Raw genomic sequence first — 15923 nt, forward strand, 5'->3', positions numbered from 1 at the left:
CATCCCGCCCTCTTCAATGTACATTTCATAAAAACACAGGCAGTACCCTTTCACATGCAAGAAAATCAACAACAAATCCGGAAAAGCACTACGACCTACTCCATATTCAACTCCTCCAGTTTTCCCGGGATTATTTTTTAAAGGAGATTTTAACAATTTAACTTCTCACTCTGGCCCGCATGCCCTCTGTGGAGTAGGGGGATCAGAACTTGAGACTAATGGCTTCATATGGGACATCATATTTATGGTGGCAACTGTTCTGTGTGGACATTCTGGCCCTCACTACCTACTTGTAAGTGGGGCCCAACACAGAGGAGAAACATCCACCATTTGTCGAAATTCTTTCAGACAGTGCTGCGCTAGAGGCTTGGCTCATTTCCAAGTCATCATAGGTGGCAGAATGCTTCATGATGAATTCTGGGTTCTTCTTACTGCCTCTGATCAGGAGGCACATGTCAGACTGTGAATTTGAAGTTGGAATACTTGAGAATATTTCCCCTTACCCAGAGCAAGGACTCTGTAGGGAGTACAACTCTTACTTTGGTAAGCGTGCGTCCCTGTGCACAGATCACTTACTATGTGCTCAACAGTATCAACAAGAAACAACCTTCAGTTCTTACATCAGCCATCTGAGGGAAATGGAGGCTTAGAGAGGTTGAGCCATTTACCCAAAGTCCCCCAGCTGTCAAGCGATGAATTTGGGAGATGCTGAGCCTTTGAGAGAACAACCTTCTGGTTTACTAGTCTCTGAGAAAGCTCCAGAGGGTAGAGAATGCTGGCTGGGGTAGATATCTGTGACTTAGACAGTACACGGGAGATGGCAGAGTCAGTGACTGGGACAGGTTGACTGGGAGGGACCAGTGGTGTGTGTCCTCCCAGGTTAGTCTGGGACTGGCATGTGGCTGAGATGTAGTTTCATGGATGTGAGCAGTAGCGAGGCCATGGGAAGCAACAGTTCTAGCTATTTGCATCCTCTGGGTAAACTGCATTTATTTTTGCTTCATTTCTGTGTCCTGTGTATCCACCAGCCATTTCTACTCCAATAATACCCTAGCAAAACCATCTGGAAAGGTACCGAGGACAGATAGCACAGGGTGTAATGGAGTCCCTGTGAGACCATGCAAGCAGAAAGATCTTAAGGAGGAGCAAGGGGTGGGCTCGGTGAAAGGGTCAGAAGGAGAAACCTCAGGGCAGGCTACAGCATCTGCACAAAGCGTTCAGAGATGGACAGGACAGACGTGGGAGTCATAGGCTGTGTCAGGGATCTGGTCCTGCAGATGGGTGTGGCAGAGAGCTAGGCTATGCAACCATTCTGGGCACTGCCCACAACAGTGTCCCCAGCCAACCAGTTGGCCAGGTGTCCCTGGAGAGTGCCGAGTCAAGCAGCACCGTCCAGAAGGCATTTTCTGCCAGGGGAACTCCTCATCAAAAAGCCGTGCAGAAGTATTGGGCCCATTACTAATGCCTCACTCTTGCTAAGCAATTTTCATGTTACAAGAAGCAATTGGAACAAGATACAAAGAAACCCAGCTATGACAGCACATCATTGGACTTCAGAGGCTACTAATTGCTGCTGATTTTTGAACACTTAATAGGACATTTAGCCTGTTTTCTTCCAGTGAAAAGCTGAAAAACTAAAAGGGGGTGGTGAGAAAGGGGTAGGAGAGAGGGAGATGGAAGGACAAGTGGTTGACGGACCCATGCTGTTCTAACGTCTCAGCTCTGACAGCATAAAGTCAGAACATAGCAACTATGGAAGTTAAAAACGTTTTAATTGCAAAGTGTACCAACAGACGGGTAGAATCTATCACTGATCTGCTCTAACACTAGAGTAAGAATTAAAATGTGGCTGGGTGGTGGTAGTGCACACCTTTAATCCCAGCACTTGGGAGGCAGAGGCAGGCGGATCTCTGTGAGTTCGAGGCCAGCCTGGTCTACAAAAGCTAGTTCCAGAACAGCTAGAGAAACCAAAAAAAAAATATACCTTCTGCCCCCTGGCCTAGGCGATCCATTACTAGGGTCTTACAATTATTTATTCCTTGTTTCTCTTTATGGGTTTAGAACCACTGGCTCTAGAACCCACAGTGGCATATTTGTCCATTTTCCAGGCTTTAAATTTTGCATAGATTCACACTGTCTGTCTTCTTTCATGCCTGGCTTCTGTTCTGTGTTGCCTTCTGTAGCTTCCTGTGCTGTGTTCACTTGGTATGTGCTCTTTGTATGAGAAGAGACCGCATCCAGTCACTTAGAGAAGGTAGGCTCATGGTCTAGTGTCCATACAATCGAAGACAGACCTTGGGAACATCCCTTCCCGTCTTCTGATGCAGCTGTAGCTGCACACCAGCCTCATAGGGTGTGTTTTCTAGATACTTCCAACTTTCAAAAGAATCTCTCCTGATGCCAACTTCATCTTATGTAAGGTACTATTCCAACAGATCAATACATATGAACTTGTGTAATTAAAAATATTTATTTTTTATTTCCTCTGTGTGTGTGTGTGTGTGTGTGTGTGTGTGTGTGTGTGTGTACTACAGTGTGCATGTGGAGGTCAGAGAACACCTTATGGGAATAAGGTCTCTCCTTCCACAATCTGAATCCTGGATTGACAAATCATCAGTCATGGTGGCGGGCACTCTTAACCACTGAGAAATCTTACTGGCCTTTGTATAGTTATTTTATTACAATTTTTATTTTATGTGTGTGAGCGTTTTACCTGCATATATGTCTGTGATTCATGTTCATGTCTGGTGTCTGTGGAGGTCAGAAGAGGGTATCAGATTCCTTGGAAACTGAGTGGATGAAGCTGTGAATGCAGCTGTGGATGAAGTTGGGGATGGAGCTGTGGATGGAGTTGTGGATGGAGCTGTGGAGTGGAGCTGTGGATGGATCTGTGGATAGATCTGTGGATGGGGTGGGGATGAAGTTGGGGATGGAGCTGTGGATGGAGTTGGGTATGGAGTTGGGGATGGAGGTGTGGATGGATCTGTGGCTAGATCTGTGGGTGGAGCTGGAGATGAAGTTGGGGATGGAGCTGTGGAATGGAGCTGTGAATGGAGCTGGGGATGAAGTTGGGGATAGAGCTGGGGATGAAGCTGTGGATGGAGTTGGGGATGGAGCTGTGGGATGGAGCTGTGGATGGAGCTGTAGATGAAGTTGGGATGGAGCCTGGGATGGAGCTGTGGCTGGAGCTGGGGATGGAGTTGGAGATGGAGTTATGGGTGGTTGTGGTGCTGACTCCTCTGCAAGAGCAACAAGTGCTGTACCAGTGGCCCCCTCACCCTGTGTAATAGGGTCTCCTCTGAGGTTAGTGTTCAGAAATACTGAGACCAGGGAAACTGAAGATATTTTCTCAGAGTGAGAGTCGGACACCACTGACCCCAGAGTGGACGTGCCAGAGGTTGGGAGGAATGAGTTTGGCTCTTGGCACTCCCATCTGCCCACCACCATCAACACACTGAAGACATATTTGCACGGAGCACACACACTCATTAGCCTCCTCAACACCCTTTTCAAGGCTTTTTTTTGTACATTGTTCTCAGTGTTCTGGGCTGGAGGATGGACGGGAGCTCATTTTTGCCCTTGGTGAGTTTCTAGCTTTAAGAGCAAAGCCGGACGCACACACAGATCATGGATAGTGAGGTATATCCTGAAACACATTACTATTTGACAAAAATGTTGTTTGTGGATGCATTTCAAGGGCTTGTCACATAGTAGGTGCTCAATAAATGTCTACTGAATGAATACAATGAGTACCAGCTACACATTAAGTACTGAGTAATGGGGTCATTGAAGCTTGGCGGCCTGCTGTACAAAGCTTTGTGGTCAAATGGGGTGGGGTCACACGAAACAGACCAGGAAGTGGCCATTCCTGGGGGTGGAGTGGAGAGGGAGATGCTCCTTGCTGAGGTCTGAAGGAGTGACGTAAGAGAAATGTGTTATTGGCCAAAGAGAGCCAGCCAGTGATGGCAAGGATCCAGAAAGCCCAGGGCAAGGCAGATGTGGTGTGTGCCAGGTTGAGGGTGGAAGGAGAGATAGGAATGGGAAGGGCTTTTTTTTTTTTGAGGAAGAACTGTGTGATCTTAAATGAGTTACTCTCGAGAGCCGCTGGCAGGAAGGGAAGGAAGTGGTGGGATGAGGTTGGAAATAATGAGAGGACAGAAGATAGTGGAGGGGGTGGTGGACAAGTGCGTGAAGATCCAGAGGAGAATTGGGTGGTGGCAACACTTCAGCAGAAATGGATGAGGGGCGAATGAAGAGGAGGAGAGGAAGGGGGAGGGAGGAGGAGGGCGAGGATGATGAGCAGGGAGAGGAGAATGTGGAGGAGGAGGAAGAGGAAGAGAAGGAGGCAGCTGCTGTGCTGGAGAGATGCAGCGTGAGGGCAGGTTCTGGACCAGTCTGCAGAGGGCACCTTCAGCCCACATTCCTGGTTATGAGGTCTAACAGGCAGGCACAGGGGTTGGAGCGTGAGGTTCAGCAGGTTGAGCTCCAGGGGCTGGGCATCTCACATCTGAACCCTGCTTCTCATCTCCTTTGTTGCATCCTGATGAATGCTTATCCAGTGTCCTGGGCAGGGGAAAGAAGAGATGTAGGGTTCAGATGTGGAATGTTCCCCAACTTGCCTCACAGCTGTAGAGGCTAGACCTGAGTTCAGTTCTCTTGCTCCAGAGTCCTGTTAATGTAGACACATCTTTCCTCCCTTAACTTGGAAGCTTCGCTGGCCTCAGCTTCTCTTTCTGCTCACAGTTGAGAAGGGCACACACAGCAGGTGATGCTTAGGTGTCTTCCAACTGTAGAGCCCATGGGCTACTTCAGTCTAAACTCCCAGTGGTCTCAAGGATGACACGAGCCTGCTTCCTGAGTCTTGGCTTTGCTGGATGGGGGTCTTTCTCTCATTCTGTCTCTGTTGTCTCTCCATCTCTCTCTGACTTTGTCTCTCTCTTACCAACCACTGAATTTCATGATCCTTCTTTCAGGGACTTCTATCCTTGACTCTGTCTCCCTGCTCCCTCCTCTCTGAGTCACCCCCAGGGTACTGCTTTTCTTCCCCCTTCCCCAGAGAGCCTCCCTTTTTCTTCCCGGAAGGACACCACAGTCAGGCATTCCCTCACCATGGGAGCTCTGTTTTTCCTGACACGCGAGAGCTCCAGGGTCCGTGTTTCTCTCCAGTCAACACATGTTCAGGAGATAGGACACATCACCCCAGAGTCCCCAGATGCTCCATCAGTGAGGTACATGGAGTCTTCTCTACCATCCCTCTTGAGGATCTGTCTCACACCCAGGAGTTTCCCCAGAAGCAGATCAGAAGGAAATAAGCTCTGAATGAGGACTTTATAAGATGAAAATGTCTGAGGTGCTGTCACCACAAGGCCCACTTGCCCACATGGGCTGGAAGAAGAGAACATGCTGTTAATGTCCTTCAGCAGAATGGCTGCTGTCCTTTCCCAGGGAGTTCTTCCTCAGCCTCAGCTTCCAGCCAGCCAGGGCTTGCCTGCTCTTGCTTCTTTTGCAGTCCTATTGTGTTAGGGTAGATCTCCCTCAACAGCCCCATGGGATTTCTGGCTACCACCCAATCAGGAGCTTTGGGGATTAGGCAAAAAAAACAAAAAACAAAAAACAAGATATACAAGCTAGATATTGTTTAATTTATGACCAAGGATTTCTTTTTTCAAAATAGTATTTTATTATTTTTTGAGGTGATGCAGTTACATCATTTCCCCTCCCTTTCTTACCTTCAATCCCCAAGGACCCCCTTGACCTCTTTCAAATTCATGTTTGTTTCTTTAATTGTTGTTATACATGTTATGTGTATATATTCATACAAACATTCCTAAATGCATAAAGAAAACCTGCTCAGTCTGTATAATGTTACTTGCATATGTGTTTCAGGGATGCCCATTTGGTAATCAATGTATGGCCCTTCCTTGGAGAAGACTCTGCATTCCCCATCTCAACTTCCCTCAGTTGCCTGCAATTCTGAGGCCTTGTGAGACTCCCTCTGTCTACATTAACATGTCTATGGGTGCCCTTCTTCAAACCTGTATAGTAAGACTGTACGTAGCTTCTGATATTTATAAGAGACACACTCTCCCAGCAAACTTCTTATTCCTTTGGATCTTCCAATCTTTCTGCCCCCTTCACCATGATCCCTTACTGGGCTGATACTGTTGTAGGTGTATCAAGTTGGGACAGGGATCCACAACTCTGCCTTTTTGGTTGGTTGTGTGGTCAGCAATCTCTGATGCTCTTTTAAGGCCAAATGAAAAATTCAAATTTTGGAACTATTTTTCAATGAATGACATTTTAGGTCATCTGAGCTTTATTTCCTCTTAGAGCTGCCTCCCAAGTATTGGCCAACATGAGGGTTCCTGAGCAGGCCTTTCCTGCAGCAACTGGGATGGAGTGGAAGGGAGGTCACTTAGGCTCTTTCCCAGGGTAAAGTCCATAGTCCTTTCTTCTACTGGGACAGGCTCATATGGTAGGACAATAGTGCACACAGTAATAATTGAACACTTTCTGTGGGCACCGCGATGTTGAGTGTTAAGCTCTTTCTGTGCACTCTGCTAAGTTGTCTGTTAGGTGCTTTCTGTGGACGCTGCTAGGATGAGTGTTAAGCACTGCTATGTTGAGTGTTAAGCGCTTTCTGTGGGCGCTGCTGTGCTGAGTGTTGGGTGCAGCTACGTTGAGTGCTATTGTGTTATTCAGTTCCCCCACCACTCTTCCAGGCTGGGCCACTTTACTGGTAATTGAGCATAAGTGGTTTGGGAATGTGAGCGAGTACATCAAAGCTGTCACTATATTCACAACATCAACAGCACAGCAACAACAATTCACATCTATTTGTGCCCTCAGAATGTATCAGGCTCAGACCTAAGTGCTTAGCATAGATTAATTCCTTGATTCTTGCGACAACTTTACGAGGTGGGTGCTAGAATTAGCTCATTTTACAAATCATAATGGTATCTCAGAGACGCTAAGGAGCTGCCCAGGGTTTCCCAGGAGCGTGGTGGAGCTGGGTTTGAAAATAGGCACTTTGGAATCCGGATCTGTGTCCTCAACTGGTATAACATGTACTTCCACTTTTTAAGAACTGCAGCTGCAGGAGGAATAATTTTATGCAATGACAGAATAAACGTAAACCACATATGGCGGAACCAGAAGGTCAGGACACAGCAGTGACGCAAGGCAAACAATCATGTTCTCTGTTCTACCCTGGATGGTTTTCTTCCCATCTGTTCTGAAAAATGATGGGTATTCCCATTAGTGGGGTGCAGTGCTCACTCTGGAAAAGCACTGCCCAGAGCAATTGGGAAAGGGTGGGATGCAGCCTAATGGCAATGCGCTCTGGAGGCTACTGAGCCTACACACATCTCTGCACACTTCCAGGACTGCCAGGGGAGCAAAGTCTCAGCCTGCTTCCTAACAGAGTGAAGCCTCTAATTCCAGGACATGCAGACTAGACAAGGCAGCGCTCTGGCCCTGAGTTCAAGGCTTATACTGGACAGGCAGTACCAGATGGCATAGATGTGTTGTAATGCCCATCGAAGCCACTGGCAAGCTCCATGGGGGGCACCATAGTGTGGAACACAGCAAGGACTCAAGTGGCAGTTGAAGGTTGCATGTTCTCTTCATGTCACCTTACTGGATTTTATATTCTGAGCCAAACACTATGGAGACCCATAACAGTGAGGTCACACACTGCCTTGGATGGCATAGGCTCCTGAGGTGAAATGAAGGCATTTCAATTCTTGTTGTCAGGCTTTCTGCAAAATGTTGGGCTTTCCTGGGGCCAGTGAGGCAGTGTGTACCCCTAGGCCTTGGGGAAGATTGACGGAAGACACACTCTCAGTTCAGGCCAGCCAGGGTGAGCCAGGAATAGTCTGTGTTCATAAATGTGTGTGTGTGTGTGTGTGTGTCTCTGTAGGCAAACGTAGACATGAAGTCTGTGTGTGTGTGTGTGTCTCTGTAGGCAAACGTAGACATGAAGTCTGTCTGTGTGTGTGTGTGTGTGTGTGTGTGTGTGTGTGTGTGTATGAAGGGCAACATGATGAGCGAAGGGAGAAAGATCAGTGGGGCCGGGTGATGGAAGTGGGAGAAGATGACTGTTTAGAGGTTTTTCCGACAAGGTGCCTTAGAGGAAACAGAAAAGAACCACCCAGCTGAGGAATCCCACTTAGAACCCCAATTCCACTCTGTCCACTTCCCAGTCCTGGTTGGGTCAGGACCACGGACAGCGGGACCCACACTTTTCAGCATTGGCACTACAGCTCAGTCCTTCTCCATTTTTCTTGCAACCTGAATCACCACCCCTGTCTCTCCACCTCTGTTTCTGAGTATGGGCGCATGAGCAGAGGATGGAGGAGATGAGCTGGCCCTTTGAAGAAGAAAATTGTACAGTTTAGGGTAAAGGACCATAAACATTTGGCTGCAACTGAGCACCAATTAAGCACATGTAAGGAGGAGCCACAGCAGCTAAACAAGCCAAGCTCATAAAAGGCATCTAATTGCTTCAGACCACGTGGCCACAGTCAGGGTCCCCACATATATAAAAGGCTGACAGAATCTAAAGAGGTAAACACCCGAATCCACGTCCACTGTACCTTCCACTTGGACGTCGCCAGTCTCACAGTCTCCCATCTCCCCAAACAACCATGACCTGTGGATCCTACTGTGGTGGCCATGCCTTCAGCTGCGCCTCAGCATGTGGCCCCCGGCCTGGCCGCTGCTGCATCTCCGCAGCTCCCTACAGGGGTATCTCCTGCTACCGTGGACTCTCAGGGGGCTTTGGCAGCCACAGCGTCTGTGGAGGCTTCCGCTCTGGCTCCTGTGGACGCAGCTTTGGATACCGTTCTGGAGGCGTCTGCGGACCCACACCCCCCTGCATCACCAGCGTCTCTGTCAATGAGAGCCTGCTCACGCCCCTCAACCTGGAGATCGACCCCAATGCTCAGTGCGTGAAGCATGAGGAGAAGGAACAGATCAAGTGCCTCAACAGCAAGTTCGCAGCCTTCATCGACAAGGTGGGTGTCCTGAGCCAGGCCCTTCCTGGGGCCCACCATATGCATGGCCGAGGCCGAGAGCACTGAGGGGGACAGGAGGAAGAAAGGCCTCTCACATTGAGCCCCTAGTCTCAAGGGAGAGGTGTGTCCAGATGGGCACACTAAGGACCCACAAGGCTCATCTGTCAGTCCTGAGAAGTAGGGCTATGGCCAGGCTGCCCTGGGCACAGGCTGACTGCAGCACGGAGCTGTGGGCAGCCAGGGAGGAAGGATGCACTTCAGCTGACAGGAAGGGAGCAGGCTGCTGAGGGAGGACAGAGCCAGCCTAGCGAGGTCCTCCAAGTGATCTGTGACACTGCCTCCCTGGCTCCTTGTCAGTCCCTTATCCTGGCATGGGAATGTGGGTGCTCGCTTGTGGGGGCTCCTGCCTTCCCAGCTTCAGAGGAAAGCCCCAAGCCCAGCATAGGACACTGAAGTGGTCACTTGGATCTGTGAGTGCGGGCACTGACCCTGTCCCTTGAACTCTCCCCAAGCAGGGAAGCTGAGGCAGGGCAAGATAAGGGAATGGAGAGTTGGGCTCCCTCCCAGGCCCCTCCACCTCATCTACACCATCACCTAGATCTCACTCTGAACCCTTCTCACTCCCATGGCAGGTGCGCTTCCTGGAGCAGCAGAACAAGCTGCTGGAGACCAAGTGGCAGTTCTACCAGAACCGCAAGTGCTGTGAGAGCAACGTGGAGCCGCTGTTCGAGGGCTACATCGAGACCCTGAGGAGGGAGGCTGAGTGTGTGGAGGCTGACAGTGGGAGACTGGCTGCTGAGCTCAACCATGCCCAGGAGGCCATGGAGGGCTACAAGAAGAGGTGAAAAGAGCCTGGCATGGCCCTGGCATTAGATAATGCCTTATATAAAAAGCCAGGACACAGACAGTCTGGGCCGGCTGAGGACATTGTGGGATCCTACTGTTTATGAAATATTTGCTTAAATTCTCCCTGGAAAGAACCGGGGTGTCTCAGAGTGAACTATTCTCCCTCAACCCTCCCTCTAGAGACTGAGACCAACAGCTCTGCCTTCTCTAGGAAGGGAAAGCCCCAGGAACCCCATTCATTCCGTCTGACTTTGATCTTCTACACAGAATCAGTCAGGGATTAGGAGGGTCATGGTCCAAGCTCATCTGTCTTCCCAGCTTGGGTTCTCAGTCTTTGGGCTGTGGGCCTACTTAACAGCTAGATTGGGACTGACATGCAAGTGAGGGGAGAATGGAGCTTATGTACCCAAGACTCTGCCCACTCCCAGATGAAGATGAAGTTGAAGCCTCATTTCCTTCTTGCAGTGACTTCAGAACACTGGGAGGTTCACTTACATCTAGATTCTACTCCCAGGTAGCCCAGCATCCCCCAGAAAACCCTGGCAGGGCCAAGAGCTGTGAGGGCTCCTCTCCTGCACTCCCTGGCAAGGAGTGTAGGGTTTCCTCACACTGTCTCATTTTCTTTTCCTGTCCTAGGTACGAGGAGGAAGTTTCTCTGAGAGCCACAGCTGAGAATGAGTTTGTGGCTCTGAAGAAGGCAAGTAGCAAGGTTGTGGGAGGCAGGGCAACATGGCTACCTGAGGGACACACTGTTCTTGTGGTGACACCCCAAGGCTTAACCTCTACAGAGTTGGGATTTTTCTACATCAAGATAGGAAAAATCCTACAGAGCTGTCCCCATGAATGTCATATCCCGGGCTGTGACAAAGGGCTGCTGTCAAGGCACTGGTCAGTTGAAAGGTTGGCACTTAGTGGAGAGTCAGTGGTTCCCCTGCCATGGAACCACAGATCAGATTGGAATGTCTATTGGCTTGTAGCCTGTTGCAGGGTGGTGGCTATATTGACCTTACTGTGCATTTCCCTATTTCTGAGTATGTGGTTGGGGTGCCAACAGACAAAGGGTTTTATTCGGTCAAAGGAATAACGGTGTGGTCTACATCTCATTCAACAGTCTGATCAGAACATTAGGACCAAAGCCAGTGCATACAGGATGATAGCATTACTAGGAGCAGTTAGGTGACCCCTTGACCCCTTGCTGGTTCAGGTCAAGGCCAATTGGCTGATCTGGGCATCACTGGGAAGCTTTGGAGAGTAGAATGGGATCAAAGAGCAAATGAGGGAAGCTGTCTCGTGGGCTGAGAGGCAAGAGTCTCCAGTCCTGAGGAGCTGCCAGGTGCATGCTGGGAAGAGCGGCAGGGATAGCTTGCATACAGGGATCTTCTTCCTGTGCTGCATGGGATGGATGAGGAAAGAAAGGAGGTGGGGCACGATCAGCCTCGTGATTCAGGCTCACACATCCCTGCTTTCCAGGACGTGGACTGTGCCTACCTGCGCAAATCAGACCTGGAGGCCAACGCGGAGGCACTGACCCAGGAGATCGACTTCCTGAGGAGGCTGTACGAGGAGGTGAGGGCATCAGCCAGGTGGAAACCCAGCAAGTAGGCTGAAGAGAGTCATTCCATGGCTGCGAAGCCCTGTGTGAACCAGGGGAGGCTGAGAGACTGGCACAGGAATGTGGGGCTGGACTGAATTTTCAACAAGATTTTGACTGCTGCTCCCTCCTCCTGCAGGAGATCAGAATCCTCCACGCCCACATCTCAGACACCTCTGTCATCGTCAAGATGGACAACAGCCGGGACCTGAACATGGACTGCATCGTGGCTGAGATCAAGGCTCAGTATGATGACATTGCCACCCGCAGCCGGGCAGAGGCCGAGTCCTGGTACCGCACCAAGGTGAGTGGTCACAACACCTGTCCTGAGATGCGACAGTGGGAAGGACTCCGGGCTCTATCAGAAATGACTTCTTGTACCCCAAGAATCACAAGAAGATTGCAGACAGCGCTCAGGTGGGTGGGGGGCAGCCCTGGCTGAGCACCGTGCTGCTGTGTGTCTTGTGCACTCAGTGGCTGTGCTCACTGGGTCCTGTGTCCCATGGCATCTATCTCTGCTTCCCCCATCCCCAGTGTGAGGAGATGAAGGCCACAGTGATCCGGCATGGGGAGACCCTGCGCCGCACCAGAGAGGAGATCAACGAGCTGAACCGCATCATCCAGAGGCTGACGGCCGAGATTGAGAACGCCAAGTGCCAGGTATGTGGGGGTCAGCTGTGCTGAGACCAGGGAGGCTGGGCGCCTACTCAGTGACCTAGTCCCAGCATGTGCGCGGCCTAGATCTTACCATTTAGTATACCTCCTATTTATGTATGCCCACGGTCACTCAGTTTGACCCATGTGAACAAGGCACAAGGCTGCTTCTAGAATGTCCCCAATTGGTGGGAAATACTGGATAACATGTTGATAACTGAAAGAGACCCAGGGACCATAGTCCATCCCATTCTCTTCTGTGTCCCCAGAACACCAAGCTGGAGGCTGCAGTGACCCAGTCTGAGCAGCAGGGAGAGGCCGCCCTCACTGATGCCCGCTGCAAGCTGGCTGAGCTGGAGGCTGCCCTACAGAAGGCCAAGCAGGACATGGCCTGCCTGCTCAAGGAGTACCAGGAGGTGATGAACTCCAAGCTGGGCCTGGACATCGAGATCGCCACCTACAGGCGCCTGCTGGAGGGCGAGGAGCAGAGGTGGGTCCTGTAGCTTTACATTCTTTCAACCCCTCTTGGGTCCTCAGCTTAAAGCCCTACAGCTTGGGTACCTGTCAATCTTCGCTTCCTCAGTCACCATCCTGCACGTGCATAGGAGATCCGTGTAAGTCATTTAACCTTGGTCTCACTCCACCACACTTCTTCAGGCTGACTGTTTCTGAGGCTCCCTACAGGGAAGCACTGGCTTTGCTCCCTTGAGGCCTAGCTTGAGTCCAATCCTAGGGTTGTTTCCCCTTTCCCTATTATGGCCTGCATGTATCCTCAGGAATTCATCTTCTTTCCTAACCTGGCACTGGCTAGCTCCACTCTGACCTTGGATTTCAGACTTATCTCATTATAGCAGCTTGTGGTAGCAGATTCCACCTACTCCTGCTTAGTTAACTGATAAAAAGTGCCCTAAAGTGCCCTCTCAATGCAGTTCAGATAGCAGTAGAGGACGGCAGAAGAATTTAGTTAATTTTTGTGCTTTGGAGTCGGCTACTGGTGGAGGAACCCCTGGCCATTCTGCCTCAGTGATGTGGAGGGGTTCTTACAACCCAACCCCTTAAGGACCCCAATCTAAACCAAGATCTCATTTTGTACCTTTGCTTTCTTTTTTCCAGTCAGCCATTTTGTTGTGCCTGGAGCTGCTTTTTGTGTTATAGCCAGCCTCCAGGATGGCACGTAGATTGAAACTCATGTGTACTGGGGACATGGGAGACACAGACTTGATACCTGGAACTCTGTGTGATCACATAGAGAGACCCCCCCCCCAACACAGTGAAGTAGCTTGGGAAACCCAGAAGCACAGGGTGATGGTACTCACGGGTCTGGAAGTTGGAGAGAGAGATGGACATAGCATTAGGAACGGAACCACAGCTTTTCCACTGAGTGGGTGGCGGGGAAAGTGGTTACGTAAGAGAGCAGAGAGGAATGGTCGCTGGGATCTGAGGTTGAGTTTACCAGCCCTTGGCCATTGTGTGTTCTGGACAACTCCAACTCTGATTAGCTCCCTTCTGGGAGATGATGTCAAGTGGAAGAGACACAGGCTGGCTGCAGCTGAGTTTTAGCCCTTCTCTGTCGTTGGCCGTTTCCTCTGTGGGTGCCCAGTGAGATTACTGCTGTAGGTGGTTCTAATCTGGTTCTAGGTTTCTAATGTCTCGTCTCCTCCCCAGGGAGTCATTTGTGATGACCGGCATTGTCTTCAGACACTGGGGCAAAATGTTCTGGTTTCCTTTAGGCTCATATTTTCATGATGACAATCAGATAAGATTTTTAGAAGGTCACATCTGGTCCTCTGGACTGCACTCACAACTCAGAATCAACAGGGCAACACAGGCAGTGTCTTGGCATGTGTGCCTAGGTCTCTCTGTTGCCACAAGGACAATTGGATTATTCTGGCAGGTTACCTAGACCCCACTGGGGAGGCTAAAATTCAGGCTGCACAGAGAATAAACATGGTGAGATGGAGGATGATATACCTTGACTTCTGACCTCACATAGCGCCCCCAGGTCTATCCCCAGCTCCTGGTTTCCCAGTCTCTCCCTAGGAGGGCCCACGATGGCACTTGCTCCATGCTTCCGGTGTACTAACGTCTCCCTTTCCGCTTTCACAGGTTGTGTGAGGGCGTTGGCTCCGTGAATGTGTGTAAGTAATTCCAGCCTTCCCCTTTCCTGCCGGGTGAAGCGAGCCTTTGGGGGCGGGGACACCTGCGCTTGCTGCAGAGCGGGCTGTGGCAGTGCCTGATGCCTCTTCTGTTCTCCCCGCTTTCAGGCGTGAGCAGCTCCCGCGGTGGCGTCGTCTCTGGCGATCTCTGCGTCTCTGGTACTGCCCCTGCTGTCAACACAAGAGTGTGCAGCGCCCCCTGCAGCGGCAACGTGGTGGTGGGCACCCCTAATGCCTGCGCCCCCTGTGCCGGGGTGGGCTCCTGCAGCGGAGGCTGTAAGAAGTGCTAGGAAGCCGCAATCCTGCCACCACCCTCCCCCTTCCCAAAGTGACTGCACCGCAGGACAGTGGCCTCGACGCCACCATCTCATTCTCTAGCCTTCCCGAGCTACTTATACCGACGATTCTTGCTTTCATTTCCCCTTCTGTTGTTTTTACTGGATTCATTGGTCTTAAGGTCTTGGAGGATCAACTGCCCTGAAATCCTCTTTGACCGCCAGGTCCTTAGCATGCTTTTGCCTGGACATGTAGATCAACATGGTTGCTGGTTTTCCTGCCGCTCAGCGAGAGACCAAGTGACCCAGAGTATCTCTTTCAGGGTCTGCCTGCAGCAGCTCCCCCCAAACCAGGGACCCAGCTGCCTGCACTTTTGCCTTTGTCTCCCTCTGCGTTCCCAATAAACTAATTGCAGCTAATCAAACCTGAGCCTCAGACTCTCCAAAATGGTGCCTCGGCCAAAGATCTCAGGACCCCACCAGCTACCTGGGTGTTTTCAGTAGGCCAAGGCCGCAGTAGGCACCTTTTCTCTGGCCTGGAGACAACAGGCCTTGAGGACAACAATGGTAGATTCCAGAGAGTCTTGTGGGGTAGTCAGGATTCTAACTGAGGCCTCAGAACTGTGTGTTAGTGGCTGAGCGACTGTCCCTGCGCTCCCCTGGGACTTTTTATTTTTTAGCATCCTTGGCCCCATCACTAGATGCAGGCAGTATTTCTCTTCCCCTTATTGTGATAAACAAAGCTATTTCTAGACAAGGTGAAATGTCACTTAGGACTTCTCAGCCATAGTCATTTTGCTGCCCTTTCTTGAAAGGCAATTCTGGGGTGCAGTGCTAGAGGAAGGGACTGGGAGAATGGAAGGAACGTAGTGAGCAGCAGAGGGGAGGAGGGGAGGAGGGGAGGAGAGGAAGAGGGGAGGGGAGGAGGGGAGGAGGGGAGGAGGGGAGGAGGAGAGGAGCCCCTGGCAGGCCAGAGTCTGAAAAGCTGGTATTCAGAGCGCTGTCACCTGCTGTGGGTGAATGAGCGAGTTGTTGACACCCTGAGTGTTCAGTTTCCCCGCTGGGGAGTGAGGAAGCTCCCAGCTCTCTGAGGTGAGGGAAGGGCCTTGCTCTTGGGGTCAGCTCTGGTTGGGCCATTTCCAGCTCCCCGCACAGCAGGCAGGGTCTCACTCTCACCAGACTTCAGCTTTTCATCTGCAAAATGGGGCAATGCTGCCTTCGTTGTGTGGGTGAGAATGCTGGGCAAGGATGGTACACAGCAAATCTCTCCAGAGCAGTGTCCTTTCTAAAATTTAAAATAAATATTTTTTTTTGACCAGTGCTGAGAACCAAATCCATGACTTTGCACATCCTAGACAAGTGTCCCCCTCCCCGCTCCCACTGA

At 50.7% G+C, this 15923-nt stretch overlaps 1 protein-coding gene across 1 annotated transcript; it reads left to right on the forward strand.

Annotated features, from left to right (window-relative positions):
• The first annotated feature begins 8648 nt into the window (after positions 1 to 8648).
• LOC126488780 (keratin, type II cuticular Hb6) lies at positions 8649 to 14879 on the forward strand. Its single transcript, XM_050122465.1, has 9 exons — positions 8649 to 9017; positions 9650 to 9858; positions 10500 to 10560; positions 11334 to 11429; positions 11594 to 11758; positions 11989 to 12114; positions 12378 to 12598; positions 14215 to 14246; positions 14373 to 14879. The coding sequence occupies exons 1-9, from the start codon at positions 8649 to 8651 to the stop codon at positions 14552 to 14554; spliced, it is 1461 nt and encodes a 486-aa protein (XP_049978422.1). The 3' UTR covers positions 14555 to 14879.
• The last annotated feature ends 1044 nt before the right edge of the window (positions 14880 to 15923 follow it).

Source organism: Alexandromys fortis, unplaced genomic scaffold (assembly GCF_014885135.2).
Source record: "Alexandromys fortis isolate MF-2015 unplaced genomic scaffold, M_Fortis_MF-2015_v1.1 scaffold_216, whole genome shotgun sequence".
Lineage (NCBI taxonomy): Eukaryota > Metazoa > Chordata > Mammalia > Rodentia > Cricetidae > Alexandromys > Alexandromys fortis.